Raw genomic sequence first — 27,260 nt, 5'->3', positions numbered from 1 at the left:
TGTTTGTGTGTGTGTGTGTGTGTGTGTGTGTACACCAAGAGTGTAAAGCTGCGTGTTTATTTTGAACCTGCTGAGTAAGCAAGAGAAACCATCAGTGCTATGTTATTTGATCTATTGGAAAGCTACGTGATCAGCAACGTTATGAGATTCCAAGAATTCCCCAGCACTGGGGCAGGGGACAGAAATTGCATAGTTTCTTGGGAACAGGAAAAGTTCCCACTATCAACAATTGCAGGACAACTGGCAGGCGTCATGAAAAAGAGGATCTTAGGAGAGACGAACCCAACAGTATGCTGTGTGTGTCTCTTCTCCTTTCTGCTGTTCACTGACTCAGCAAAAGGCATGAATGAACACCGCTGCTCTGTCTTCCCCAAAGTTCATTTTACCATGGGAATCTTGATAGCAGCAGGAAAGCATTTGGCAATAGTTAGACAGGAGCACTCAGGGAACCTGTACTCTCTACCCATAGCCAAGTTTCCAGGGGCTGGAACCCAGACAATCACACTGCTCTTCAGCATCCACACGATCCCCATTCGTGCCAGCCACATGCCAGACGGTATCTGCTATTAACCCATTTGAGACTACTCAATTCTTGTCAACCTTAAAAATGACAGAATTCCCCTTTGCTGTTTCAGGAAAAAAGAGTTCGATTGGCAAAATGACATGGTAGGAATATGATGCCCCACTGTCACCCCATGAAAAAAATCACTGGTGTTCCTGCTTCCTTTCCTTTGCCATTGGCACACACAGGCTATTTGAGTGTCAGGTCATCCAGCACAGTTATTCTGTTTCCTTCTTAGAGAATTTCTCGTGTTCTGGCTTGCAAATCTAATAAAATAATGGAGATTGTAGTTGGTCGCTGCATTAATTACTTTCCTTATTATGATGACAAAATGCCTGACCAAAGCAATGAACACAGGAAGGTATAGTTTGTCACTGTAGCAAGGAGAACACGGCAGTAGGAGAGTGAGGACACATTGCATGAGCAATCAGAAAGCAATGAGAAGAATACGGGCGCTCTACTTTCTCTCTCCTTCTTATTTATCCTGAGACTCCAGCCCACAGGATTGTGCTGTTCACATCTGCGTCTTCCCCACCATAGCCAAGCCTCTCTGGAATTGTCCACATACACCCCTGTGGTGGTTCACAAGAAAATGGCCCCCAAAGGGAGTGGCATTATTAAGAGGTATGGCTTTGTTGGAGTAGGTGTGGCCTTGTTGGAGGAAGTGTGTCAAGGTGGGGTGGACTTTGAGGTCTAGGCTCAAGCTATTCCAAGTGTGACAAACCATTTCCTTCTGATCATGATGTAGCCAGCACCATGTCTGTCTATGCGCTGCCATGCTCTCTACCATGGCAATGGACTGAACCTCTGAAACTCTTAGCCGCCACCTCAGTTAAATGTTTTCCTTTATAAGAGTTGCCGTGGTCATGGTGTCTCTTCACAGCGATACAAACCCTAATTAAGACAACCCCATAGGTGTTTTGGTTCGTTTGTTTTTTGTTATTGTTGTTGTTATTTTCTTTCCAGGTGATTCTAAACCCTATCAAATTGACAGTGGAGATTAGCTACCATAAGCACTGGTCATATATGTGAAATAGTCATACCAGGGCTTTATGGCAGGGGATGACATAGGATAAGACCTGTTACAGTGTGGCTCTAAAATGTCTCACACAGACATATATTTGAACATTTTTTTTTCTAGTTGGTGGTATCTTTTGAACACGTGTGGAACCTTTGGGAAACACTGCCTAGCTAGGAGACATTGGCCACAATGCAGGGCCCTGTTTCGGGTCTTGGTTTCATTTCCTGATCCTTCAAGCTGTAGAAAAGCCCCATTGCATGAATCTGTGCCTTGGGCAGCACCACTGCAGCCGCCCTGCCTCCTCTCCCACGGTAGGCTGTATTCCTTGACAGCAAGAGCAAAAACAAAGCTCCCAGCCTTTATATTGCTTCTGCCGGGTATTTGGGCACAGGGATAATGAAAGTGGTGAACAGGGCACCCTTGGGAGGCAGAATGAGTGAGAAGGAGCACAGCTTGACCCAGGGACCCAGTGGCTGTGATGACAGGGCAGTAGCTCACACAACAGCTTCAGGAGAAGTATTTTACCCGAGTAAGCATACTGCCTTACAAACTCAGTGAAGCTGACTCGAACAGAGCCTACATAAAACTCAGCTCCACTTGTTACCAATTGTGAAACATAGGAAATGGTGTAATTGTCCCAAAGTCCAGTTCCTTTGACTGGAAAGCAGGGCAACAATATGTCTACCACAGAATAAGAAGTAAAATACTGCATGTAAACCATTTCAGATGATGCCCCTTCCCAGTTGCCTCATTAAATGTTAGCTCGTATCATAGTCAATGTCTTCTACATTTACTGTGTGTGAGTGTGTGTGTGTGTGTGTGTGTGTGTGTGTGTGTGTGTGCATACATACACACATGTGAACTTGTGGTTGTCTACCCTTTGCAGTATACGGCCAGAAGTCAGAGAACACGTTTGCGTGGTCAGTTTTTTCTTTCACTTGTAGGTTCTGGGGATCAAACTCAGGTCACCAGACTGAGCCACCTTGCTGGTCCTAGTATTCTTAATTCATATAAATAAATTTCTGGTTGGCTGTGTTGGAAGTCAATGATGTGAAAATGGGACTTGAAGGGAGGGGTCTTTTCTTCAAATTTATAAAATTAGAGTAAAAACCCTAAAATGCAGAGGATTATCTTGAGGAGAGAGAGGTCCCAGGTATTTGTGTGTAAACTAACATGGAGGGGGAACCGCTACGCCCCCCAAGCCCAGACAAAGAACTACAGACAACAAAGGAGTGGTCAGAGCAGGAGAAATAGCCTTCCCCGGAGAAGAGCCCCTCAATTGGTTTTCCAATACCAAGCAGTCACCTCTGAAATCATAAAGCAACATTTTATAGACTAAGCAGGCTGTATTTCTATATTTAAGAATACTACACACACATACACACACACACACATACACACACACACACACTCATTAAGGAAAAAGAGGTCGTGAATTTGAGAGAGCAAAGAGGTACATGGGAAGGGTTGGAGAGAGGACAGTGAAGGGGGAAATGGTATAATTATATTTTAACTTCTAAAACACTGAAAATGGTTTACAGAAAAGAGAAAGGAATCTGGATGCTTCTCTGCTGACCTCCTCAGAGGGCGGACATCACAGGCTTCTTACCTCCGTCCGGTGCACAAGCTGCTGAGTTGCGTCATCATTCATCCTGAAAATTTCCAGAAATGGGTCGGATTTACTGAAGAAATCCTAAAATAGATAAACAGAATTAAGGTTTCTTTCTTTTCTCTTCTGTTTTTCTTTTCCTTTCTTTCTCTTCTGAACTTAATGTAGTGCTGAGCACTGGGAGGTTTAATTATCCTAAACTAACCTCTGACTTCCTGTGGAACGGGGCCCAGCACACCATTTCTTTTTGAAAGCTCAGCCTCAACTTCACCGCTTTCACTTTCTTGTCCTGAAGCAGTGCACATCACCCCTATTTGCTGTCTTCTCATCCCTCTAATCCACTCCCTGGCCTGGAATTAGCTGCATCTGAACTCCGGGGTCTTTATAAAATATCTGTTAGGCTGAACTCTGAAGGTCTCTTGACAGATGGATTCAAATGACAGTTTGTTGAGAAGTGAGAGAGCTGTTGTCTCAAATACGTCGACTGTGATTATGGTGGAGCCAGCGTCTGACCACTGTGATGTCCGGATCACTTATGTATCTGTCTCTATTATCTGTTTCTTAGTTCTGCTTCTTGGTGTGTTTGTTACTTTGATGAAATAAGCACCACAGAAAGAAGATTACAAAGGTTTTAGATTCATCCTCAGCATTTATTAAGGAGCCAGAATGGAGGCAGTGCCTTGAATCTAATCAGGATTAAGCTATTCAAAGACTGGATTCCTTCATAAGTCTTTAATAAAAGGAATCCGTCTATATCCGAGTCCTTTCCTCCTTGGGTGCTGTCCTTGGAGGGATCTAGCTGAAAGTCAGCGTTTGTGGAGCAGGTTCTCCCTGATGAGAACACAAGGCTCCCTGTGGGCTCTTAGTCTCTGTCCTCTTGGTTTCAGGTTTGTGTTCACTTTCTCTGTTGCTGTCTGAGAATAATGAAGGTCTTGAGAGGTGAAGCCCATGGCTGCACCCCTCCTCCTCTGTAGCATCCCTATTCTCTTAGTGGTCCTGAACTTCCAGCTTTCCTTTTTCTATCCTAGAAGTCTATTAAAAGTTGTGCTCAGTTTTTTTTCTTTTTAGACACTTCCTGAGAGGCTTCATAGTCTCTATATCCGTGCTATTTAAGGGACCAGGCTTGCACGGGAAACCTGCACAGACTATCTAAATTATCTTCCTGGCTTTCTTCTCTGCTCAGTTCTAGGTCTTTAGCTGAATCCCTTCCCTGCCTGAGAACCCACAGACAGATGCCCCTCATGTCTTTTCTAACACTTCCGGGCGCTTCTAGTAGGGGAAAGAGCCCATGCAAACAGGCGCTTCATTACCAGCATCAGAAACTACAGAATTTGCATCCTCCTTAAAATTATTTTTATACAGTAATTGGCAAATTCTCAGAAAGGAGGAACGATGCCTTGTTGTCACTAACACGTTTACTATTTACTTTCTCAATAGTTTACACAGTGCATACTTTCTTGGTATTTTACAGTGTATACACCTTAGTAGTATACACCTGGTGCTTACTGAAGGAACACAGGCATGAATGAATATAGAAATAATGAAGTAACGGATGACTGAACAAGCCCTTGGTATAGAATAGGAAGTCATCCATTCCACAGTCTTACTCACACACTCTTATCAGCCCCAAATTGTAACAAAACAGAATTCAATCTATAATTGCCCTAATAGCCATCAAGTTTACAAGCTGTCATCTGACATTATATTATTTCCCTTTGGCTTCTATTTGTAACAGTCTCTTCTCTACCAAAGTCTTTACCAGTTTGTCCTCATGTTGAGCTCAGCAAAGGGTTTTCAGGGTGTGTGAAGGCTGTAAAGTCTCTGTGCTGGCGTCAGGATCAAAGGAACACTAGTGCCTTGTTGCACTCTCTAAATATCATCGAGTTTGGTGAGAAGTATAAGAAATGGCATGACTTATGCTAAAGAATGAAGGAGTAGGTTTGCGGGGCTCTTTAGAGAGGAGGGGTATGATCCACTTGACTGTAGACAGCGACTGTGAAGAGGCTGTATTCTAGCGCAGGAATACTGTTAAAGAATAAATGGAGAGGAGTGGAGGAAGCAGTCTAATTTAACTGTGTGTGTGGCTGGTGGGTGACGACAATGCTGGCAAAGGCGGCTCTATAGTAAAGGCCACTGATGCTCACTAGGTCTTTGAGCTACCAAAGGACAGGGAGGAAGAAAACAGCACAATTAGCTGTCATGAATATCCATCTACACAGGACTGCTGTACATATGAACACTGTGTTGGTTTAAATAGGTATGACCCTCATAGGCCCATGTGTTTGAATGCTTGGACTATAGGGAGCATCACTGTTGGAAGGTGTGGCCTTGTGGGAGGAGGTGTGGTCTTGTGGGAGGAAGTATATCACTATGTGTTACAAAAGAAGCAGCGGGCTGCGTTTCCACCGGGATCTAATTACACGGAAACTGTATTCATTTAAACACTGCCTGGACCATTAGTTTCAGCCTCTTATTGGCTAATTCTCACATCTTGCTTTAACTCATATTTAGTAATCTGTGTAGCACCACAAGGTGGTGGCTTACTGGGAGGATTCTAACCCACGTCCATCTTGGGCAGGAGAAGCATGGCGTCTGACTGACTCTGTTTTCTTCCTCCCAGAATTCTGTTCTGTCTTTCCTGCCTACCTATCAGGACCTATCTGACCTATCAGGCCAAGCAGTTTTCTTTATTAATTAACCAATGAAAGCAACAGATAGATAGAAGACACTCCTACATCAACTATGGAGGCGGGCTTTGAGGTCTCATATATGCTCAAGCTACACCCAGTGTGGTACATAGTTCACTTCTGTTGCCTGTGGTTCAAGATGTAGAACTCTCAGCTTCTTCTCCAGTACTGTGTCTGCCTGCATGTAGCCCACGCCTTTTACGGTGAAGATAATGGACTAAACCTCTAAAACTGTAAGCCACCCAATTAAATGCTGTCCTTAATAAGAGTTGTTGTGGTCATGGTGTCTCTTCACAGCAATGGAAACCCTAAGTGATACACACATACAGAGACTGTAGAAGTGCACACAACACCTGCAGAGTTCAAGCCAGGTGGGGTTCCAACATAGAGAGGGACCAGTAGACATAGGGTCTCATACCCAACCAAGAAGCTATTTGTAATTGATACCTATTGGTAAAGAAAAAATTGATCAGTTTTTCCAATGGAGTGTTATTGGAAAATATAGACTGTAGTTATATCAAAAAACTACATTCTAGGGAAGGCCACTAGTAGCCTAGAAGCAGCTGGCCAACACAAACTAAACAGATACTATGATTTGGTGTGGCAGGTTATCTTGTTTAAGCATAGTTTGGTTTTTATTTGTTTAATCTTGATTTTAATTTTCAAGGCTTGCTTGCTTGTTTATTTATTTATTTATTTTGAGAAAGAAAGGGCATGTAAATTGCAGTAAGTTTGGAGGTGGGGAAGGTCTGGGAGGAGTTGGGGCATAGAAAAACATAATCAAAATACATTTGATGAAGAAATATTTAAATGCAAATAATTTTACAAGGAATATAAGCATAGAAACTTTGTAGAGCAACCTAGATGGGCAGTAGGGAATTCCCTTCTCTACTATATCTCTCCTTGTTCAACCTGAGAATCAAACACCAGCTCTTTCACTCAGTGTCTGGATGTATGATAGCACCAAAGCCCTCCTCTGACCAAGAACCCACAATATCTACTGTCTTCATTAGCCTAACCCACAAACCTGTCTCCTCCCCAAATGACCCATTTATCTTTCAGACACACTTGTAGCTGATTTGCATGCACCTGCCAAGGCATTTTCATCTTAGCCTATTTCTGTTTCCATATATACATCTAAAAATATTGCTGCCACCCTCTTATCCCAATTCCCTTATGGATGTGGGCCACATTTGCTTGTTTCTGTGTGCCCATGGGCCCCTGATTTGCCTCCATAAATAGATTACTGTCCCCTCAGGGGATGTTTATGAATTATACTTAAAAATTGCTGACCACAGTAAAAGAACTCTATCATTTATTTTCATTCTTTCCTCCTTATTGAAAATTTAAAACTTTTCTTATCATCATTTTTACTTAAAAATGGAAAATGTAGAAAAATACAAGATAAAAATAGAAATATGGAAAACAAGCACCACAAACATCTGTAACTTGGTGCTTGGAACATGAAGTTTGTATTGTTCATTTCTCTCCTGAAAACTAAGAAGTCAGAAGTTGGGAGGTCTCATAGAACTCTGTAGCTCTCAAACATCATCAGAGAAGCTTCTTTGTGCAGAGGATGGTGCTTAATATGGGATTTATAAGTAGCCAGAGTACATAGAATAAATGTCTGTGGAGGAGGGTTCAGCCACCAATGGGCACCTGTGTCCTATTCCTCCGTAAGACTCAGGGATCATTGTGGAAGGGAAGGTGGTAAGAGCCACAGGTCAAGGAAAATCAGAATGAAGACATCTTCTGGGCACAGCACGATCTCTCCACAGAAGCTGTGGTTGCCTGCACAAAGCCTGTGGAACCTCAAGCCAGTCAACATTCCAGCGTGGAGAGGGAAGAGGCTTATGAACTCTCACACTGAGCTGAGGATCTATTGACAGTTGATGGCTTGGAAAAGTGGGGGACAGAGATTCAGTTTTCTTTAAGGGTGTGGTCCCATGTTCCAGTAAATAGCCCCACAAATTGGACTCACTTGATTATTTAAAAGAGAGACAGAAAGACGCATAGTTGGGAAGGATTGGGATGGGTAGACTTACGAGAAATTAGGGGGTGAATATGATAAAAAATATATTGTATGCGTGAATGAAATTCTCAAAAAAGTAGTAAAAACATTATAAAAAGGAAATTGGTGAGAGGTACCAGGTTTATTCAAGACTTCAGAGTTTCAAATCTATCTCAGTGGTTCAATGCATTATATGGACGCTGTCTCCTCTCCCCACCCCACCCCCAGATAAAAACCTCCATCTTGGAGGGAAGCTCATTACGACACTGAATGTTAAAAGGAGGTAAAACAGTGGAATAGCTTATATTTTGGTTGTGAGCCAAGCCTTTAATGACTGAGTCATCTCTCCAGCCCTAAGAGTGGAAAATCTTAAGACAAAATGTTTACAGGGAGGTGAAACAATGGGATGGTAGAAGGGGAGGTGAAATATTCCATCCTTCAGAGAAGCTTGTTAAACTCAGTAAGTAAACGATTTAAAATCACTTCAGGAAGTTCCCAAAATTGACCAGATTCACTCGGCCCTCACTTCCCAAGATCATTTATAACTATTAAGGTTTGCTGAGAGATGGTACCAGACAAACTGAGCGGCTGAGAAGAGGTTCAGGCCTGATAAGCACCCTGGAAGAAGCAGAGACCAGCAGAGCTGTCTGGATGAGAGTCAGACCAACCTGGCCACCAGAAAGGACACCCAATCAACCTGTTGAGCTTCCTGCAGGTTGCACAGTACAATGCCTTCCAGGTTCCCTGCTTTTGTGAGATGTCACTCATGCTGGGATGGACTTTGGTGATACCGCTATCTCTGAGTCATTCCTTTTCTTGTAAATAACCCTTCATCCACTGTATGTAACCCTGGTAAAACTCATTGGCCCACCAAGTCAGACGTCAGTGTTATCCGTATTTTGGCATGTTATTGTACTAGTGGTTCCTTATCTGAGAAGAGCTGAAGTCTCATCTTATCCCCCCGGGAACAGTGTCTCACAACACAGGGTATAAAGGTCTTATGGGACACAGAAGGGTTCCACAGAGACAATGAGTGGGATCCGCTGGGTTGAGGAGAGGCCCTTCTCTCTAGAGGACTGACCGTCTCCTTGTTCCTTTCTTGGACATCATTCACAGGTTTATCTCATGGGGCTGTGTCTACGTTTTCTTTTCAGAGCTGTCCACATGAATCTGGTGTCTGTAACATGCTACACTCATAAATGTTGGCTTCTGGGACTTGCTAGTGGGAGAGAGAAGTCATGTAGACACTGTGAACTATCCAGATATGGAGATAATGATAATTTGATTTCTGGAAACAAAACCACTCAAAAGCAATTCAAAAAGTATCCATGCGGGTAATCGCTATCTTCAGAACCACAACTCTGGGCCCAGTTAGCTGTCTGGTCACCTTAATCTGCACTCGTCAGCTTTCTTTGCATCGAAGCAGGCTTTGGGACAGTTTGCTCTGATAAAAGTGAATAAATCAGGCCTTTTAATCAAGTTCTGCTAAAGCGGGTTGTTTAATATCCTGTAGGTCATGTTACTTTCTCTGTATTCCACTATGAAAGAAATTTGCTTAAATGAGAGGGCAGAATAATGGTCACTAATGACTGGGAAGGAGGGAGAAGTGGGTAGAAGGAGGTGGAGAAAAGGAAATGCAGAGAGAGGCCCGCTCTAGTGTTGTAGAGCAACGTGGGGCGACTAGGAAGTTTGTAGTGCTTTCAAGAGCTATAAAGGAAGACTGAAAAAGTTTCCAGCAAATAGCAATAACAAATGTTTGAGGAGTTGAAAATGTTAATTTCTAAAATTTGCTCATTATACACTGAATGTGTATATCAGATTATCATACAAATATTTGTCCATTTTTAAAAAAAGAAAAGAAAACAAGATGCTCTTCATCCTTTAACAGAGATATGTAACACATTCATATTTCTATTGTTCCTTTCACAATAGCCAGGAAATCAAATCGGCCCAGAAGTGTCAACTGATGGATGGATAATGGAAACGAGGCACAGTTATACAATGGAGTTCTGTTCAGCCATAAACAAATAGGAAGTTCTGGAATATGCAGGAAGCTGGATGGAACTGGAAGACAGCATATTAACCCAAACTATCCAGGCTCCGATAGATAAATACCAAATATCCTCTCCCATACATGACTTTTAGCTTCTGACTGTTACATGTGTGTGTCTTAGTGGAACTAAATGTGGATAAAGGCCAGGAAACCAGAAAGGGTTCATGGAAAATGGGCGGGGCTGGAGAAGGTACTAGAACAAAGTGGAAGTGGGGATACTGGGGATAAAAAGGGTATAGAGGAGGAAAGGGGAGTAGGGTAGTAGGTGTGCATGAAGGAGGAGAATCAGCCAAAACTAAACATGCATGAAAAAATCATGAGGAAATCCATTCCTTGGCAAGTAAATTTTAAAAGTATAGCTTCTATAAAGAAACAGAGAGAAAAATAAGCAGTACATGTCCACTCCTGTAGTCTTTGAATAAAACCTGGATTTGTAGAACTGAAAGAAAAAGGCTGCCATATCCAGACTCCATGGATAGTTTTTACTTTGTGAGCACAGGCAAAACTTTAAGCTCCCTGTTCTCTATCTGTAAGTTAGAAATAAAAATGCCTACCTTTGGAAACACAGTCAGCATCCTAGGGACGATTTTTCTGTCATCTATGCAGACTGGACCACAGTTCCCAGGCAGCCACCCACAAACACAGTGAAACACAGGACAGCGAGTCTCCTTAAAGCAGGAGTCAGCCAACTACAGCACAAGAGAAATCTCGCCATTGCTTTTATGAATAAAGTTTTATTGGACCACTGCCACACCCATTCATTTATGCTTCATTGGTGGCTGTCTTCAGGCCTCAAGACACAGCTGAGTGATAGGAACAAAGACCATATGGCTTGCAAAGCCTACGGTACTGAGCCATCTGGTCCTTCAGAGGAAAAGTTTGACAACCTCTATTTTAGAGACAGATCTGCTTAGTCATCTCCCACTCCATCAAGCTGGCTTCATAGGACCATTAAATCGAATCTGTAATGATATCCTTCACAAACGTGGAGGCCAGTGGAAGAAGTAGTTTCTCTCCACCAGCATGGATACTTTCTCAGGGAAGGGTGAAGGAACATCCTGCTAGCTTTCATGGTTCAAAGTGGGTACTACATGCGTCCGTGTGCTTACCTGTTAGGCTAATTGCTAACTGCCTACCAATGTAAGAAACACATGCTAATGTAACAAATGGAAGTCATAAAGGCTCTTTCTCCATTAAGTGGCGTGCATTAGGTCAGTAAGTTATTCTTCACAAATGTAATTTATTTACATGCTGACTCGTAATGACAAATGCTTGTAAGACTTCTAAGATGTCCACCTTGGGTAGATGGCCACTGAACGGCATAAAGTGAGCTAAAAAAATGACTCCTTGTCAAGAAGAGTGGACATATGCCTTCATCCCTGTGGTTTGCAAAAGTACTTAGCACTCCCTGGTGAATCCTACAACAATGGTTCTCAGATTTTTGGTCATAATATTTCTTTATATTTTTAAAAATCGTTGGGGACCCCCAAAATTTTTATGTGATGGTATTATTTAATACATACCACATTATAAATCTCATACACTTAAAAACATTCATTTGGTATATTTTTTGAATGACAAAACCCACATTGTAACAAAACAGCATTTCGCCGGGAAAATAAATGTATTTTCCAAATTCAAGAGGGTAGTGAGGAGAATGTTATTTAACATTTGTACACAATAGTTTAGTGACCTCAACAGGAAGAAGAGGAAGCTGGACTCTCAATTCCGCTCTTGTACTCAGTGTGGTTTATTTGCCGTTGGGAAAACTTCTTTGTTCATGAGGGAGAAAGTGAGAATCAAAGAGAAAAGATATCTTGGTGTTACTATGGAAACAGGTTTCACTTTAGGGACTTCTGTGGAAGGGTGCAAGGATACTAGACCTCCCTTTGAAAACTAATGACCTCCAGCTTACCCTCACCTTCCCTCTCCTGGCTTCCTGTTCCTCTGAACCAACAGTCCTCCCTCCTGAAAGCAACCCAAGCTTTGGCTGACAGTCAGGAGACTCACTGGGTCACTCTCTGTCCCTGATTTTTGTCTTCTGTTTTGAGTGTATACATGTAGCTTTAGGTAAACCATTTCACATCTCAGAATCTCAATTTGCCATCTATAAACAAAGTCAGATGGACAGAGCAATGCTCTTTTTAAATCCGCAGTATTTAAATACTTGGAGGTTACCAGACTAACCAGGAAACAGAATTCAGATGTTCTGTGACTGATATTAACCGGATACAGCCCATTCCCCCCCGCCTCATAGATTCATACTACAATATTTATTTATTTATTTATTGATGAACCAATGAATTTTATTGGGGTATTTACAGGAATATGGGTGAGGGGTTACTACGGGAGCAGAAATGCCTCAAGAGCAGCTGCATCACCAAAGCCCACCCCAGCATGGGGGACAGCTCACAGGAGCTGGGAACTTAGAGCATGTCGCACAGTCTGGAGGCAGTTCAACAGATTAGAGTGTCACTTCCAGGTGCTTCAGGCGCTTGGTGGGTTTCTGCTTTTTCCAGGTCTCTGGTCTACTACAATTTTTAGATGTATACAAAAATCAGTTACTTTAATATTATTCACTAATATAATAAAATCCAAAAATTTATTTGTAACATCATGGCTTTTAGCCACTGGTTTCTAGCCAGTGACTATATCTGTTGACCACCTAAGTGGCTGCAAAATTTTTAAAGTTAAAAAGCAGGGAAGGAGTCTTCCTTGAGAATTTTCAGAAACTACTTTTTTCTACTCATGGAAGGAAATAATTGTACTGTATTATCTGGACCTAGCAAAAACACAATGGAAGTTCACATTTTCCAAAAATGGATTCCACAATGCTTGGAGTACACATATTTCCTATAACACGGTTTTGCCATTTTCCCATTGACCTGGAGTCTAATTCCCTGCTCTTATGTCTTATGTATGACTTCTCAGATCGAGTCAGCAAATCGTTTGAATTTCCTACCTGGTTCTTGAGATGCCCTGTCTGGGATAAGCCATGTATGCTACAGGACATGAATCATGTAGGTACTCTGCCAACTATGCTGGTTAAACCCAACCTCTGGCCAGCCCGAGCACCAGGCGCTAGCAACCTTTTAGAACCATGTGAAATGTGACAGAGATTCTTTCAGGCAAACTTTATTTATTAAAGCAGAGACAAACTATCACCACGTCTTGGGGAAGTGAGTGTCAGTTTGGTAGGTGTGGGACTTGGTGACTGGTAGGCGCCCATTCCCCAGTGGGTAGCTTCACACCTGTGTGCACATAGGCAGCAGTCATTGGACTCTGCAGTGGGCTATAAGCATTTTAAATTAAGAAGAAAACTATGAGATTGGGAGGTAAATGTGTTGGCAGGGGCCTCAAGGGGGTATTATCAAGATACACATTGTGCAAAACTTTCAAAGGATAAATAGGAGAAAAACATCTAGATTTGGTAATATAGGTCTGTAGTCTCCACATTGGGGACACAGAAATGTGTAGATCCCTGGGGTTTGCTGGCTAGCCAGTCCAGCATAATCAGTATGTTCTAAGTCCCGGTGAGAGACCCTGTCTTGAAAAAGAAGATGGATGTCTCCCGAGGAATAATATTCAAAGACACATACACACACACATGCACACACACATACACACACACATGCATGCACATTCACACACACACAGCAGCATGCACACACACATAAACGCACATGCACACACACACAGCGGCATGCACACAGGCATACACACACATATGCATGCATGCACAAGCGCGCGTGTACCCCCATCCACACACACACACACACAGAATTCATAGGGTTATAGTATTTAAAGTCTCTCCGGATATTGCCAGGCAAAATGAGTGGCCACCTTTCCTAGACACTCTTATTTATACATCAATTATCATATCTCCCACTTCACTATACCATTATGGGTTATGTAGCTTTGCGATTTACATCTAACTTAGATAATGAAGCCCAGGCTATTGTGTGAGGCTGGTGCGGCTCCTTCCTAGCTCTTTGTTGGCAACAAACACCCAACAGAGTTTGGCAAATGAATGATGAATGAAGAAATAATTTGACAAATAAGAGAGTGGCTGTAAAAATTGATTCTTACTCCAGAAAGATGGTGTCTTGTGTAAATAATCACTGATGTCATTTTTTGGCTTTATATTTGAAGGGAAATTATAGGTATGATATGATGAAATTGGATGTCTAAGCTTCACAAGGTGTAAGGCCTACACAACACACACACACACACACACACACACACACACACACACACAGGTTTAACTGGATTTTTGGGTGGATGCTACCACGGACAGAGCATAATGGAAAGAACACTGGCATGGAGTTGCATCTTCAGTTTTATTGCTTACTATCTGGATGTGGTGGCCATGGAGACACATCTTGCACACTCTTCCTCTAGGGAACAAAACTTACCAAGGATTATAGGTTTCTGAACTCTGATGTTCATCCTTGCATTTGCTCTGTGGCCAGACTGCCTAGGATTGCTCCGTCTAGTAACTGAGTACAGAAGGGACATTACGGCAGGCTTTTGGCTGGGAGACAGTTCTCAGTGGTTGACTTTGGCTCTGGAGTTTCCTAATGGCTTTGCTGCATCCCTCTTCGTCTGGGTAGCATTCTAGGGGACTTCTACCCACACTCAGGGGTCTCTTTTTCATTTGGTGTCAGAATTTCCTCATGACCTGTTCATATTCTCCCAGTTTTCCCTTTATGGAAGCCACAGGCATAAATACAATCCTGTGTCTTTAATTCTGCCTCGGTGTCTGCTACTCAGTAGCTCTGGACTATGTAGGGGAAGCTTGGACTAGTTATTTCATCTTTTAATCTCTTTCTTTGACTGAATTAATACTCCTATCACATGGGAGTTGTACACATGACTAAATCAGACAGTGTATGCAATGCTCTTAGCCCTAAACTTGGCAAAATCAGATGCCTCCTGATGTGCCATCATACTCCCGGGCTTCACTTTTTCCTTAGAGTGACCCCAACGATGGGGGAAAGTCATATTTTCCTGGGCACAGCCAACCTCTGACATTTGTAAACAAATGATAACTTAGTCTTACCAAATTGTTTTACCAAAGGCTCCTCCATTTGGGGAAAATCTTGCCTTGCAGACTTCTCTGAAGTCTTTGATGTGTTTAATAATGTGGGTGAAAAGGGAAAACAGCTGCGAGGAGGAATCTGATTAAACTGTGTGTCTTAGCTTTATTACTTCCTTCAGTGAGGTCAAGGCGAAACGTTTTACCTTATCATCCAATTTCCGTGCATTGAAGGCAAGCTCCACATAGTCGTCATTGCCTGATAACTCTTCGGCAATCACCTAGGGGAAAAAGCACACATCAGCCGCTGTAGAGGGCGGACCCTCAGTCCAGGAGCCGATTAGCACCTTTGGGTAATTTTGATCTCAAAAATGAACAAACACCGGCATCGGGCAGGTGTTTCTCCACACTCCTTGTGTGTAGGGTGCACCATTTTCAGCTCTGGAAGGAGCTCACTAGTCTACACAGCAGTGGGTCACTAACTTCATAGGCTGGGTGTAGAGTGTGAGTTGGGGCCCAGGCTGGAGGTAGAGCCATCAGGAGCTGCAGCTAGGAAAAGCTTCCTTTCTGGGTGAGGAGATGCATGCTTTTAATCCCAGCACTTAGGAGGGAGAAGTAGCCTTATCTCTGTGACTTTGAGGCTAACTTGGTCTACATAACAAGTTCCAGGTCAGCCAGAGCTACATGGTGAGACCCTGTCTCAAAACAAATAAAAATAAATAAATAAAAACACCTGCCTTTTCTTTAACAAGTCACTGGACTCACTAACGGTTGAGCAATTCATTCATTGCTAGTGTCACAAAGGAACTGAATTTCAGCACTTATTTCCTTTTAAATAAAGAATAAATTTGCTTAAACAACTACCGTTTGTGGAACGAAGCCACGGAGCTCAAATCTGTTAGTCAATGAAAAATATTAAGGTTGGCCTCTCCTTGGCAAGCAAATCAAACTTTGAACTAAATGCTTTTAAAATAAAATTGTTTGGGGGGAGGCACTTTGCCAATCCAAAAACCCCAGCCAATTCTGTATTCTTACTGTGTCCAACAGAGTCAACTTCCTTCTCTTTCCTGCTCTAGCTTGTGATTTCTAGTGTGATTGCAGAAGCTCTCAGCAGAAGTGAGTGACCCCACTTTCAAATCTACTTCCTTCCCATTTTCCCTAAGGGGAGAAGGATCAAAATAGTTTTCACAAGAAAGGAAGAGATGAAAAATAGAAAAAAAGAATACAGAGATGCTTTGGGCAGTTCAATCAGCTCCCAGCAGGCAGAGGAGTTCACCATCCTAGCGTCTCTTTTGGATCCGTACTTGCTGATCCAAACATGGGGCCTAACACCAGTTGCCACCCCAGGGCCAGCTTACCGTAATGGAGGACTTCCCCGCCGTGTTCCCATGTTTCAGCAAGGACTTGGAAAGCTTTCTCTGGGACACAATCTGCAAAAGGAAACAAAAGGAAAGCGCTATGTATGCAACTCCAGACCTATTTTAAAACACTCTCCTCCGCAAAATGCTTCATTGACAGCTCCACCTGAACTTATACACGTACGTGTGTCCATTTATGAGTCCAGTTTTGTCCCTGAGCATCTCTGGATACAAATTAGCCCCCCCATTTCCTTCTTCTATGTGTGCTGTAAGGAAGGGGGTGAGGAATTTAGTTTGGGAAATGGTATTACTGCTGATGAGATGTTTATATCAGAATTAGGAGGGGAGTGTTGAACATGTATATCAAGCTAACAGAAAGGAGGCTTCACCATCATCTGAAATTAGCATCAAATCTTTGCAAAGTAGGTGCAGGGAGGGGAACGTGTAAACACGTGACTTCTGGGTCTGTCACCTCTGGAGCACTATTTTTAATAGATCCACCAGGGAGCTCTAAGTCTCATCAGGAAACTGATGCTCAGACAAGCCCGCGGGAGTAACTGGCGTGCTTTTCAGGACCCAGGGTCAGTGCGTGCACACAGGGACAGCTATGTCATCACATGGAAGTTATTCTTAGAAGAGCTTGCTTGCCCCTCTGGCTCCCCCTGCTTCTTATTTCCCTATCATGAAAGGTGAGCTTGGCGAGGCATTGTGATTGGGATCCCTACATAGGCCATGTCCAAAAGGGGAATGGCGTAAAGGGAATCAAGGTGTTCCTGTGCCTGTACTTAGGGAGAGAAACATCCCTCTCTTTGATGGGCAGCTTCTGTCTAATGATGCCAGCTTCCTGATGTGGTGCTAGTGTGTGAGTCCCTCTCTTGAGTGTGGGGTGGTACTGTGACTGCTTCTAATCATCAGGGCACTGAGGGATAGAAATATCATGCATGCCTGGGAACTCCCATTTCTCTTATTATTCTAGGGGACAGTAAACAACCAGATTCTAAGTTAGCCCTGTACCAAGTCTCACATGGATAAGAGCTGGCAGCTCCTCTTCAACAGCTGTGCTCATGAGCCTGGGAGGAAATCCAGCCCTAAGCTGAGCCCAGGGACAGAAGCACCCTGACTACACCTTCGATGGACCCTTGTCTAGAAGACCTAGGAAAACCATTCTCTGATTCTGGAAATGAGAAGTGGTGAGATAATAAATGTGTGTTTTTTTTAAGCTATCATATTTGGGGGAAATTGTTTTCTTTTTGCTAATCACAGAAAGATAGGAGAGGAAGTCTCTGTGAAAGACAGGGGAGACAACCCCATCCTCTGAAATTCTCATGCTGTGTCTTTCCTGTGACTCAGTTAGAGCAGAGGAAATACAGAGTATTCTGGGCAGAGAGAAGAAGTCTGGGAGACAGTCCCAGGCTGAGCAGTGACGGGTTCATCAGGATCATATTCTCAAGATGTTCATCATGCTGTGGTCCAAAGTGCAGAGAGTATTCCCAACATAAAACCACTCGGTGGTCACACTGATGATGCTGGTAACACCAATGATAACCGTGACAACCTCGGTGACAGCTTTGACAAAGCCTCCCGCCTGAGGCGCGCATCGGTGTGTCAGGTGTCTGCAGACATTCACCCAGTCCCCAGCACATGTGAGACTTTGTGAATAGGCACAGAAGCAAAGCCAGATGTCACACCTGGCCTTGCGAAACACAACCTTCTTCCTACGAATCTTGCAGCGGGAGTACACTATGAATAAATGAAACAGGTATTCTCTCTGAGCAGCAACAGGGACAGCATCTGACTGAAGACATTTCCCATTTTCCCAGTTAATTTGCTACCCAGAGGCTTTTCTTTTTAATGCCTTTGTGCTTCATCCCCATTGCTCCTGTTGATCCCTGGCTCCTGTTGATCCCAACAACCTTAGGCTGGCAGTTTTTGAGACAAGGTTTCTCACAGGCTTGGTATACCAGTTTCATTAGGCTGACTGGGCAGTGAGTCCTAGAGATCTGTCTGTCTCTCTTTTCCCAGCACAGGGATTATTAGTACACACTACCATACTTGGCTTGCTTATTTATTTATTTACTTATTTATTTATTTTTGGTTTTTCAAGACCAGGTTTCTCTGTAGTTTTGGAGCCTGTCCTGGAACTAGATCTTGTAGAGCAGGCTGGCCCCGAACTCACAGAGGTCTGCCTGCCTCTGCCTCCTGAGTGCTGGGATTAAAGGCATGCACCACCACTGCCAGGCTTCAATTTATTTATTTTCTTAATATTGGTTCTGGAGATAAGAATGTGGATTGCCATGCTTGTGAGGCAAACACCTTACCTACCAAGTCCTTTCCCTAGCCCCACGTGCTGTCTCCACTCTTATCCAGTTTATCTCACCAGCATTTCATTTGCAGGGCGTGGGTACCCTGTTATTGTGCCAGCTCCCTCCTTCTGTTTGTGCTAGGAAGTGGGCATTTGGGGTACAAGTGGCTAACCAGTGGGCAATAACAACCTGCCTTATAGTCTCCAGGCCTCCAACTCAGCTTTAAAGACTGAGAAATAATTAAGGTCTCAAAGCTTTCATGGTAACAATGATAGGCATTCAATGGGCTGTCACTGATGTCGCCATTCTTGGGGCTCTTGGGCAAAAATAGCAGGGATGCCCAGCTGGGGTGTTGATCTATAGAGAAGCCTGTTCACTGCAAGCCTCACCTACCACACGTGCTCTGTTGCTTTTGAAACAGCTGCACCGGGCTGGAGGAGACCTTAGGTCATGCCTTGGAATGAGGAAGCCAGAGTGACAAGGACTGACTCTGGCTGTAGCTGACATTTGAGGCCAACAAATAATAAGGTTTGCATGGCTGCAAGGCTAAAGGGGGCGTACCTGTCAGAACTCCTCTAATTTGATTCTTTTCACCCTGTGGCAGGGTCACAGCTGCAGACCTTGGCATGCAACGAAAGGGCGACAAAGAAAGAAGAGATGGAAGCTGTAGACACCCCTCCACCCCGGGTTAGCAAAGCTGGACCAGAGGGACATTCGCACCACCAGGAATCTGGTCTGCATCAGCCCTGGGTCAAGCGGGAGGGCAGACTCCTCTAGTGAGGACGACAGCAGGGTTGAACAGTGTAGGTCTCCATTTTCAGTAAAGCCCAGGGTTTCATTTAAACAAACCGGAACAAAGCCAGGAAACTAAACATTTAAGCCCATGTTGTAGCAAGTGTATAATCAGTTATATTTCAAAAAGTGTCTATGTTTCAAAAGCCGTCATTTGGGGACTAGACACACATTTGTCATGAGACCATTTTCAGTGAAAATATTCGTAGTATTCTTTTTTATAAATTGCTACAGTAGCAAATATTTATTGAATATCTTCTATGTGTCAAACATTGGTTCACAGGCTACAAGGGTGGGGAGAAATCAATTATGATGTATTTTTAATATTTCTAATTTAAATAGGATATATCACATTCCCTGGTCTTTTTCTCTACTCTAACCCCTCCCAGCTACCATCCCTCAAACTCCTCTTATGTCCTCCACTCAAGTTAGCAGCCCTTTTTCTTTCATTATTGTTATAGCATTAATGTATATATATATATACACACATATATATATGTATACACCCATATATCTGTATATATACATTTATACATACTCAGTAGACTGTATACATACACACACACACATACACACAATACAGTCTGTTGAGTCAGTTTTTACATACATGGAATCGAGTTTGACTTTGCTTGGACAGCCAGTAAGAGGGATCACCCCTGGGAGAAGCTAATTCTCCTTCTCCGGCAGTCATTAGTTGACTCTAGCTGTTTGCCTGGTAAGATATGCATAAAGTTGCAATAAGTGGCACTCACATGTCGGTGTCAATCAACAGTTGTCTACATGGACTTAATATTCATTCACAGGAGGGAAATCAAGCCCGGTGTTGAAAACCTAGCCAGTTTCCTTGGGCAAGGAATGTCATGGAACTTAGAAAAGAATCTACGACCAACACTTGACTAGAACAGCATCATTCCTTACCCCATGCTAAATCTTCTCCTTATACTACAGAGAAGCGTAGCTACCGCCTCTCATCAGAGAAACTTGTCTTTACACCAATCACAGAAAACCACAACTGGATACAAGGCAGCTATCAATGTTGCAGGGACCCCCAGCTCCAGTGGATACATCTGTGCCGCAGCTCATGCATCTGTGGCTCAGAGAACACCTCAGAAAAGGAGGAAAGATTGTAAAAGCCTGAATAGCAGAAGTCTGCTGTGAAACAGTCTCTGATAGACATGGCTGCAGCAGCAAAGCTGGAACAGGGGCAACAGCAACGAACGTGTTAACATGGAAGGGGAAAATGGTTATAGTATTTTTAATCACTTCCCTATTAGCCAGACTGTTAATCTCTTTTGCTAAGTTTTGTAAAACTCGCCATTATTTAAAGGCAAGTGCAGGGTAAATGCCCTTGTGAAATACAACCGGAAGTTGTCAATTAAAGCAGGTTTCGCATGCCGACATCAGGAAATCTCAGATCTTTAGTTGCGAGTGCTGAGGACAAGCATGCACGTTGCTCTGCATGTAAAGCGCTACACACAGGTTCAGGGAGGAGAGCATGGATACTGGGGAGCAGAGCGAATAATGCAGGGGTGGGGAGGTCCACGCTGGGTGTCCTCTTTCACTGCTTCCTCTAGACAAGCTGGCTGCTCTGCTTCAGAGACCTGCCTTTCTCTGCCCCCACAGCACTGGGATTTCTGGCCTATGGTGCTGTGCCCAGCTCTGAGTACTAGCAGGAGCTCATGTTTGTGTAGGAAGTGCTTTACCAACTGAGTTAACGCTCCACCCCTGGGCACTGTCATTTGCTTGCTCAGTTTCTCACCTTATGTGTTTGCCGCTACAATTTCTAGGCCCACGTCTACAGAAAACAAAAAGTATCCTGGCAGGTCCATGCAGCAGACAGGGAATCTGCCCAGAAACTCATGGGCCTTCCTTTTGTAGAGATGGTCAACCTTCCTACTGTTACACTGGCCATCTCTATATCGGCCTGAAGGCTTTGAGTGATACTCATGCCAAGAGGTTCACAGAAACAGGAAACAGGATGTGGGAAGAACTAATACTTTTAGGAAGCAGCTGTCAGTCAAGGATGGGTAGACTTGGTCTATAAACACCCTACCTCCTTTTCTGTGAACTAGAAAACAGAATACAGGCAGACAAACAACTTCACTGTATGATGTGACCAGATTTTAAATATGTCTTTAAAGGGGTTTTATACTAATTTGTCCTGTTGAAGTTTCACCAAAGAAAAAAAGTTGTAGGAATTAAGGAAGGTACAACCTGCCTCTCCTATCTTAGGTCCTGGGGATTAAAGCTAAGGTCTTCCCACCGCGCTATAGCTTCTCTACCCTGTTTTTATTTGTTATCTTGGACAATTCTTAGTAAGTGACCCAGGTTGGCCTTTGTCTTGCTCTGTAGCTCAAGCAGGCTTTGGACTTGAGAGTCACTTCCCTCAGCCTCCTGAGCAGCTGGAATTAGAGCAGGGGTTCTCAACCTTCCTAACGCTACGACCCTTTAATACATTTCCTCATGTTGTGGTGATCCCAGCCATAAAATCATTTTCATTGCTACTTATAACTGTAATTTTGTTACTGTTATGAATCATAATGCAAATATCTGTCTTTTCTGATGGCCTTAGGCTACTCCTATGAAAAGGTTGTTTGGCCCCCAAGGGAGTTGTGGGCCACAGGTTGAGAACCACTATATTAGAGGCTGGTACCACTAAGGCCAGGCTAGAGAGACACAATTCTGAAGCTTCCAGGAGAGAAGACGGCAGTGTGCCTGTGTAGTTATATATTTTACACAGACTAAGAACACTTCTCAGCCTTTAAGTGGAGCCCACCGAAAGACCATCCTGGGGAGAACAACCCAGAAGGGTAGAGAGGGTGATGGACCCAACAGGTCATCTATTGGTTTGGGATTCCTGCCTTAAGTTTTCTATTAAGTAGGATTCTAATTACTTCAGTGTAATTACAGGCTTTTACCCTTTCCCTGACTTCATTAGCAAGAGTTGGAGCGGGAGAGGGATTTAAGGTTTAAATCCTTCTGTGCACTAATTGCTCACCTCTGCCTGTCACTTGTGTGTGAGGCCACGATGCCGTCACACATGCCTCGGTTTTGTGACTACTCAGCAGCCCCTTGCTCCCTCATCCCAGCCCGCCTGCCAAGCCATAGGCAATCAGGAGAAAGAAGGAAGGGTTTATATGCTCACAAACAGAGGAGAAAACTAACGGATGGAAAGCTTGTAGTTTGCTAAGGCTGAGGCAACAGAATCACAGACTTGCAACTTAAAGCAAGAACAATTAATTGCTCTCCCAGGGCTGCAGAGGGCAGAAGTCTGAGACCAAGGAGTTGGCAGGGCTGTGCTTCCTCAGAGGATCTGGGGGCCACTTTGAATCTTGTCCCTTAGGCTTCTGGTGGCTACCCTGTTCCTATGCTTGAGACTGTTTCCTTCTCTCTCCTTTTTCTTTAGAATGGCCCTTTTCTCTCCAGTGTGCCTCTCACAAGGGTACTTGCTCATGAGCACGGAACTCACCTGGCTCACCAAACACCTCCTCATCTTGAGATTGTTCACTTCGAACTATAAAGGCTTTTGCTAAGTGGAGTCATGCTCACAGGACATGGGCACAATCTTTGAGGTTATCACTTAGCCCGTGACAACAGCTCACTCAGACTTTTGCAATCAATAAGTAACCTGGGATCTGAATCCAGACCGTTTGGCTACAGAGTCCCGTTCACTACTGTAGACTGCTATAACTCCCACGAGGACAGAGGCAGCACTGAGGGGACTCTGGTCATCTCAAGCGTGGCAAGCATGGCTCTGGCAGACCTTGCCTTTCTCCCTCATTCCCTCTGCCTTGCTCAAAATCCATTCGATTACATTTCTAAAGCTAGCCACTAAGATCTAGTCCCCTATTTGGCCACTGCCTCTTCCTGAGGCTGACTACCAAGGCCCAACTATTAAAGTGTTAAAGTACAGCAGTCAAAAGCCCCCTTTGACTCACCTAATTAAAATGCCCAATCAAAATAGCCCACTGCATCCTAGCCCATTCTAACATAGATCTCACCTTTTTCTCTTCTTAAAAATTCCACCTGCAAGATTATTTGTTGTTATTTTTCTGCCTGAGCCACTTGAACTTTTATTCCCTGCTTAATAAAGGATCTCTCTGTGAAAACGGGTGTTTGGGTATGGCTTGTGCATAATCTGGGGTCCAGGAGGGAGCCCTCACTCTTTGGGGTTCTCCTTCAAGGACTCTGAGGCGTCACTACACAATCTCAACTAATAATCACATAGAAAGCTCTGGATGCCAGGCCAGATGTGGGTCCTTACTCAGTCTCACCAGCTGTACCTCAGTTTCCTGATCTGTAAGTTGGTGATAATATTATCTATGGCATGGATTTCTCGTTTGCATAATGACATTAAAAAAATTTCAGAACCAGGCAATAGGTGCTTAGAAAATGCTATGCCTTTCTTCCCTTCTGTACTGTCCAATCCATCGCCACTTAGCAAGAATTTCAGTCATCTATTGACTTGGACTGGGGCCTAGAGTAGAAGGGGAAATGGGCTGATGGAGGCCCTGGAAACACTGGATTAACTGGGCCACACGATCAGATGATCGGTAGGGTAGGGAGCAAGAGGTGAGGGAAGTTTTGCTTCCAGGTTTCATTTCTCCGGCACCCAGGAGAAGAAAGGTGCCACTCCCTGCCTGGTCCCCCTAAAGGAAGGGTTGATGGAAGGGGTTCCGGAGAATGCAACAGGAGATGATGAGTTTGGATTGGGCTGCTGAATCTGAGATGTCTGTGAGCCATCTCCGGAGTTATTAGCTTTATTGTTGGGTATCTGAGGAAGTGTCCTGAACTGAAAGTCTCCAGGGCTTATAGGGAGTATATGAAAGGCAAAGAATGCTAGGCTAACAGTGAGGCAACCCTCTAGGGCGAGTCCTTAGCAATGTCACCATAATTCACTCTACCACCTACTCAGCCCTTGTGTAGGAGGACTTTCTATGGAGCGCCAGCTCCCAAACAGTGACACAGAGACTCATTATTAATGGTGAAAGATGACCTTAGCTTAGGCTTATTTTCTACTAACTCTTAAAACTTAAATTAACCTGTTTATATTACTGTATGTTCTGCCACATGGCTCCATTATCTCTGCTCAGTACCATGCATCCCATCTCCTCTGTGTCTGGCTGGTGAATTCTGCCTCTGTTTTTTTTTTTCCAGAGTTCCTATCTCTTCCTGGAAGTCCCGCCCATTCTCTCCTGCCTAGCTAGTGGCTGTTTAGCTCTTTATTAAACCAATCAGAAGGTGCCTTAGCAGAGACATTGTCACAGTGTACAAAAAGATTATCCCACAACACCCTTGAACAAACCCATAGTGGGGAAGTAACCTCCAGGGCTGTGGTGTGAGTGAGGGGTAGCATTCAGCCCTCTGTATGGAAATAAAAGCTTTAAAGAGAGACTCATTCAAAAATAAGAAGTTGAAGGTGTTTCTCAGGATGCAGTAGAGGGAATCTTTGTGCACTAAAAAGGGACATGCATAAGTTGCTGCAGTTTCTGTGTGGATCATCAGCAATTTGGGTCAACGTCCTTAAAATCAGTACCAAAACATTCTTGTAAAGCTGTTCTAAGGGAAAAGCAGTAGCGAGGGTGCTCAGAGGTCCATAGAATGTGATGTTCATCCAAATGCTGTACAGAATGACAAAGGACTGGAAACAGCTTTAATGTCTGTAACAGAGAACATGCCATACCAATTTTGTCATATATCCCTTAAAATAAATGAAGCAAAAGCAGGTACATTCACACTGACAGCTTTGCTGCTGTCTATTTATTGAAAGAGGTCAAACAAGAAGGCTAGGATGTGTTTCAGGTGGCAGAGGGCAAATCTAGCATGCATAAAGCCCTGGATTCAATCCTCAGCACTACAACTTCAAGGTCATCTGCAGAATAGAGAATCCAGGGCCAGACAGGGACACATGAGTCCCCATCAAAATGAACATAACTATAAAAATAAAACGAAACACAGCAATAAAAACAAAAGAAGACACAACAGCAAAAAAAGCATCCATAAGTGACCAAATGTTTCTTTAGAAAAAGAACTATGTGTGCATGCGTCATGGGAGAAAATCTGTAGTGGGTAGTATGGTCCCTTATAGGCAGTAAAACAGTAAATCCATTTTCTACAGGTAATGTGGCTAAGGGACAGGGAGTCTTTCTTGACTTGAAAAGATTCCATGTGGAAGATCTTTGGTGTTTGTAGAAAGACCCTGGGGTTCAGCCCTTGCAAACCTTACAGAGAGCTAAGGGTAAGGCTGGGGACAAGGATTCAGAAACTGTCACAGTTCACTGTCCCGTGAACTCAAGGGCCTGGAGATTTCATGGCTTTGTCCTGTGGACCCACAAGTGACGTAGGCTTTGTGGATGTTCTTTCTTGGGGATGAGCTCATCGCTAGAGCTTGCACGAAAGTGCTGCCAAGGAGGGTAAAAGTTCCGTGCCAGCTGCAGAATAGCTCTGTATTGAGACAGCGATCTGCTCTTAGAGTCAGAAAGCCTGGGCTAAAATCATGGTCCCTACACTTGCACAGCAGCTTACTTCAAGGTTCAAGTGCGCAGCACACAGACAAGGAAGTCATGGTATCTTCTGGAGTTTTATGAGGATGAGTGAGGTAACTGGTGCAAATATTTCAGCACCGAGTCTAGTAACAGTATCACCTCTCGGTTTTCATCTTCAGAATTCAGTCAAGGTATTACCCGATATGAGATGACTGAATAAATGAGCCTAACAGATCCTCGCCATGGGCAAAAGCAGGGCAAAAACACTCCAAGTTGCTTAAATTCCCTGGTGCTGGAGTATTGCTGATAAATCTGCACAGGTGGAGTGCTGACGAGCTCCCTGCGCTAGGAGAAAGACAGTTTTCAGACCCAGGAGTCAGTTTATCAACCCGTGGGAAAGAACGTGCTGCTCTTGACCTCTGTGACCAGCTTCACAGTGGCAGCACTCGGGAAGGATCGCTTCATGTTTACATCAGGTTGGGCTGGAGAGATGACTCAGCAGCTAAAAGCGCTTGTTGCTCTTCAGAGGACAGGGTTTCAATTCCCAGCACCCACAAGGGGACTCATAAGCAAGTGTAACCCCAGTTTCACAGGATCCAACAGGCATGCACCTGGTACACACACACACACACGTGCAGACAGAACATCCATACACAGAAACTAAAGTAAATTCATCCAAAGACATTTCCAAAGGCTTGTAGAAGTTGCATTCCATTTGGTAAGCAATGTGGTAGAGTGGAAGGCTCATGTGTAGATCAGATCAGTTTAGTTCTGAATTGGAGCTACGCAAATTGCTTTCAGTGTGATCTTGGGTGACAGAGTTAGGCTCCCAAGGCTGACCCTTTGTTACTTAGAGACAATGGTGCTCTCAGTTAACTTAATATTTTGCTATCAAATAAGGCTTCCTGAAATTTGGTCTTTTTTTTTTTTCTTCAACTTACCACTTAAGAAGAAGCCAGTGGGAAGACCTGGGAAATTTTCAAGTGTTTTTTTAAAAATGTTTCTTATTAAGGATGTGAAACAAGAATTCAGAGGTCACATAGTTTAGAAGCAGGAGAGAAGCAGCTTAGAATTTTGTGAACCCAGATGTCTGATGTTAGCTTTTGGCTGTGGCAGTTTGGAGGTTCGTATTCTTTCCTGAGTGATGATGACGATGGAGGTAGTGGAGGCAGTGGAATGATGCCATGTGATCACTATAGTGCTGCTGGTGATGATGACGGTGATGATGGTAGTGGTGTCGGTGACGCTGACTGTGCCAGCGATGGTGACGATGATGATTACTGGTTGTTGCGGTCGCTGTGGTAGTGGGGATGGGGTGATAACGAAGGTGAGGGCAATGAC

General features: G+C 43.7%; 1 protein-coding gene across 3 annotated transcripts in view; it reads right to left on the bottom strand.

Moving 5' to 3' along the window:
• The window catches only part of Cpne4 (copine 4), a 482,133-nt gene that overhangs the window by 128,931 nt on the left and 325,942 nt on the right, over positions 1–27,260 (bottom strand). For all 3 annotated transcript variants that reach the window (XM_048417340.3, XM_048417341.3, XM_085689654.2), the window contains exons 4-6: positions 16,340–16,411; positions 15,188–15,262; positions 3,193–3,276 (exon numbers count right to left, since the gene is read on the bottom strand). In XM_048417340.3, coding sequence (XP_048273297.1) covers positions 3,193–3,276; positions 15,188–15,262; positions 16,340–16,411 — 231 coding nt within the window. The remainder of the gene's footprint in view (positions 1–3,192; positions 3,277–15,187; positions 15,263–16,339; positions 16,412–27,260) is intronic.

The sequence above is a fragment of the Myodes glareolus genome, chromosome 4 (genome assembly GCF_982192425.1).
Source record: "Myodes glareolus chromosome 4, mMyoGla1.1, whole genome shotgun sequence".
NCBI classification, from domain to species: domain Eukaryota; kingdom Metazoa; phylum Chordata; class Mammalia; order Rodentia; family Cricetidae; genus Myodes; species Myodes glareolus.
The sequence above is the reverse complement of the archived record's forward strand: the minus strand, read 5'-3'. Positions and strand labels throughout refer to the sequence as shown.